Source organism: Cloeon dipterum, chromosome 3 (genome assembly GCF_949628265.1).
Source record: "Cloeon dipterum chromosome 3, ieCloDipt1.1, whole genome shotgun sequence".
In the NCBI taxonomy this organism is placed as follows: Eukaryota; Metazoa; Arthropoda; class Insecta; order Ephemeroptera; family Baetidae; genus Cloeon; species Cloeon dipterum.
This window is the reverse complement of record NC_088788.1, coordinates 1,629,197-1,633,608: the sequence shown is the minus strand read 5'-3', so window position 1 is coordinate 1,633,608 and position 4,412 is coordinate 1,629,197. Positions and strand designations below refer to the sequence as shown.

The window sequence follows — 4,412 nt, the reverse complement described above, 5'->3', positions numbered from 1 at the left end:
CGGAGAGGAGACACGCGAGTGCAGCAAGCAAGCAACAAACAAACGAGAGTTTACGTAGAGTTAGTTCACCTTCTCCTTTGGCGGCTTTGACACTTTGAGGCACACAAACGCCGTTACGCCTCTCCGCCAATTAATTTGTGCCGCGTGTGTGCAGTGCAGTCATGACCTGCGACACACGAAGCAAAACACACTAAAATTTTAAAAATTAAAATTGGAGATAACCGACTGATTGATATTAATCACATCAAGCAGCAAGAAATATTATTTCTCTTTCGCGGTGCGTGTGGGAGTCGCAAAGGAGAGGCGAACGGAACGTCAACTGCGCTGATATTTTTCCACGTCTCATAAAACAGCGGGAGGAAGAAGTAAAATCGCTCTCGTTTTCATTATATATTTGCACATTACGCCGACAACTGCCGAGTTTTTAATTCGACGTCAAAGAGGGAACGCCGCGATCCGACAAGATGGATTGCGACAAATTGATTATTCATATGATGCACTACACACACGTATATTATTTCCAAGGAGCCGAAAAAGGAAAGGAAATTAAATATTGACTAAGAAGAAAAAGATTTCTTTCGAAATGAACAGACGCAGCAGGAAAAGATTAGGGGAAATGATTACAATCTTTTTCCTGGTATGATAGATAAACGAAGATGATTCGATTTTAAAACAATTGGAGATTTGTGTGAACAGGAAGTATTTTTTTTCGTGACGCGTCATAACACGAGAAGAGGAAAAAAATAGCAATTTTTGTCAAAGTTTGTCAATTTTTAAAAAAGTTAGAGCAAAGATAAATTAAAAAATAGGGTGTCTAAAATGATCTAGATTAAACACCCAACAACTTTTCCACGTTGACCAACATCGCAGGTCAAAGGTCAAGGTCACTAAAATTTGATTTAAGATTTTAAGAAATTCTCGCAAATCGAATTGAACGGAAAATTTAATTTTGGAGATAGCCAAAATGTGCCTCATTTCATAGGAAACAACATTTAAAAATTTGGTTGCATGGATTTTCCTCATTTTTGGGAAAATTTGAATTTGAATTTCGAAAAACGTGTTTTTTCACCCAAAAAATTAGATTTTAAATCTAGTTTTACGCATTTTTTGGTCAGATTTGGTAACTCAAAGTGATCCCTTTTGAATATTTATGAATTTATGAAGGGGTTGAATTCAACCCTTACCCCCAGGGGGTGAGTTTAGGTTAAATTATTAAATTTGGCTGAATTTGACCGTCATTGGTGTCGTTTCATATGTTTTCCGATCCTAAAAATCAAAATCTGAAGTCAATTTTACATTTAAACTGCTTCCTTCAGCTCTACATGACCTTTCTGAAGGTGATAGAGTAATTTCCATCCTAATTTTTCTCTCAAAAATATTTAAAAAAAGACCAAAACCGATTTTTTAACAGCAAAAATTCCTATCGGAATAAAGACCATAAAATACTATAAAAATATCCGATAATCTTGCTGCAGGTACTGCGCATTAATCGATTTTTACCATCTAATTACCATATTACGTCTCAGGGATTACGTCCAATTTCCCGGCGGCGCATTTTTGTGAAAATTCCCACGGGGAAATCAGCGCGTAAACGAGCGATTAGTCTCGGCTGGAGGGTAGCGAAGGGTTGGTGCGTCCGCGGCCGAGCGGCTGGGCCTGCAGGTACTCGCCGCCGCGTCCAGGTGAGGCAGGAAGAGAGGGAGAGGCTGTGGCGCGATGGATGGTGGGGAGAGCACCGCTGTCGCAGGTAGGAAACGCGCGACGGGCACAACGCAGTCCGCAGCCGGCCGAGACGCACCTGAAAATCAACGAGCGCCAGCACCTTGGAGCCGCACATCGCCTTTGCCACCCTTGCCGCCCTCTCGAGGTCTCCCCTCCGACGATGGCCGACTTTCAGGAGGTCAGTCCTTGCTCTCGACACTTTTAGGCAAATATAAAAATTTCATTTAAAATCGGAAAGAACATTTTGTAAAGCACTTAAATTAAATGATAACGTTTTACATGAGTTCCTTTCGTCTTGCTATCAAGAAACACGTGCGTAAATGTCGTAAATGTGCATTTTGGCCGTATCACTTTTGAGATTGAGGCACTTGAAAAGGTGTTCATGTAGGAAATTTATAAAATGATGGCATAAAATCGTTGCAACACATTAAAAACTAGTTTTTTTACTATTAACATTTTATAACTGCGGCTGAAAGACCAGTTTCTCTGAATTAATTAATTCAAACGAATTAATATTAGTCACCTAGGATTTCTAACGCTTCCCACTCGCTATGACAACAAAATGGTCATTTTGCGCGCGATTAAAAGATTAAATCGAGCTGAATGCACTCTACGCGTTGGCGAGAGATGAATGTGTAAATAGCAGCGAAAAACATGGTCGACTGTTGCGCATCTCAAGTAGGCAAACGCGATTTAAATATACATACAATTCAATCGCGCGCAGCAGCCGAGAAATCCAGAAATGGCAAGCGACACTTCCCTTCGCCGCACGCACGCACGCGGCTATTTTAATAAATCTCTCACATCCTTTCCGAGAGAAGATGTGTCTTCGCACTTTGGACAATACCATTTGGCCGACGAACCCTGAAATTTCCTCACAGCACAATTTGGTCCAATCGGCGGATTTTTTTTTGTTTCTACGCGGCAAATTAAAATTGTAATTTAGAGGCAATAAAAAAATTGATTTACCGTCGGAAATATATATTTTTTTAATTTATCCGAAGCTCGAAAATTAAACTAGACGCATTTTCCGTATTTCCAAGTGATTTTGTTGGTCTAACAGTGCGGCTCCTCGTGTTTCAGATGTGGCAGGACATCGAGACGGTGATCCTGGGCGTGGGCGGGCCGCCGAACCCGGCGTGCGTCGCGCCGGTCACCGACTCGAAGGCCAAGGAGTGTTCGCCGTGCTCGTCTCCGTGCTACTACAGCAACGACACCCTGCTGCCGCCCCACCAGGGCGACCAGCAGGTGCCCACCTTCGACGAGTACCCCAGGGTGAAGGTGGAGCAGCAGCCGACGGCTGCCTACTACCACCACCACCACCACCCTTACCAGGCGGCGGCGTACGGCCAGGGTCAGGTGACGCCGCCGCCCACCCCCGACGCCTGCTTCTACCAAGCTTACCACCACCACCAGCACCCCCAGCAGGCCGCCTACATGGGCCACTTCCGCATTCTCACCCCGCCCTCGAGCCCGCACGTCTTCCACCCCCGCCCCGTGCAACTGCCGCCGCCGGTCGCCCCCGCTGCTACACCCAAGCCGCGCCGCAGACGCAACTGGAGCCGCAGGAAGGTGGTGGTGCACACGTGCTCGCACCCCGGCTGCGCCAAGACGTACACCAAGTCGTCGCACCTGAAGGCCCACCTCAGGACGCACACCGGCGAGAAGCCCTACGTGTGCAACTGGAAGGGCTGCTCGTGGCGCTTCGCCAGGTCCGACGAGCTGACCAGGCACTACCGAAAACACACCGGCGACCGACCCTTCCACTGCAGACTCTGCGAACGCGCCTTCTCCAGGTCGGACCACCTGGCGCTCCACATGAAGAGACACATGGCCACGTGAAAAGCGTCCCAGGGGCCAATCCAGCGAGAATCCACCAGGATTCAACCGGGAATCCATTGGGATTCAATCTGGATCCACCTGCTCGTCGTCTAGTCACTGCTGGCAAGCAGCCCGCGAATCAAATGAGTTAAATAAGAGTTCGAAGACTCTCAAATCCGTCTTTCCAGCGTTTTCCTTATTCTGGGAAATGCCACCGACTTGTTGAAATTATAGCTGTTGTACATAAATATACTTTTAAAGTATAATTTTTACGTTTCGTTGATTTTATAGGCTAAAAAGACTTGACCGGTATTGAAATTTTAAGGTGTTAAAAGGAAAATAATGCTTCCAGAAAATTATTTTCCTTCCATTACCAAAGTTTTATTTTTTTCATCCCTAAATCACGACAAATTTAGAGATTCACCCTTTTCACCTAGTTTTTCGTTTTTGTGTTAATTTATATCGTGTCACACTAACCCTAATTTATTAAGAAATTAATGAAACCACACACGATGTTCATAAAATGACGACTGCGCTGTTTTTAAAATTGTAAATAATTTTATAAAATTATGCTTTGTTTGAATCCATTTGTATACATTTTAACGCTGTGTATTTTAATGTTCACGCAATAAATTTTTACTTTCACAAACAAACACGCCCGGTGAGATTTTCTTTCCAACGTCGAATTTTTATTTCATTCTCGCGACTGTAAAGACTGTAAAAAGTGATTGATGCATGAAAATGCTTTCGAGAGAGGTTCGTTGAAGGGAAATTTAAATAAAATGCCGAGGAAACAATCGGCTCTTATATGTGTATTACGAAAGTCCATTTGCGCGCGGCACAAATGAAAGGATATCAATTTCAAATGC

The 4,412-nt window shown here is 44.1% G+C and overlaps 1 protein-coding gene across 1 annotated transcript; it reads left to right on the top strand.

Annotated features, from left to right (window-relative positions):
• The first annotated feature begins 1,758 nt into the window (after positions 1-1,758).
• On the top strand, positions 1,759-4,190 carry LOC135940116 (Kruppel-like factor 1). Its single transcript, XM_065484867.1, has 2 exons — positions 1,759-1,900; positions 2,806-4,190. Exons 1-2 carry the CDS (start codon positions 1,883-1,885, stop codon positions 3,562-3,564), a joined length of 777 nt encoding a protein of 258 aa, XP_065340939.1. The 5' UTR covers positions 1,759-1,882; the 3' UTR covers positions 3,565-4,190.
• Positions 4,191-4,412: the final 222 nt, after the last annotated feature.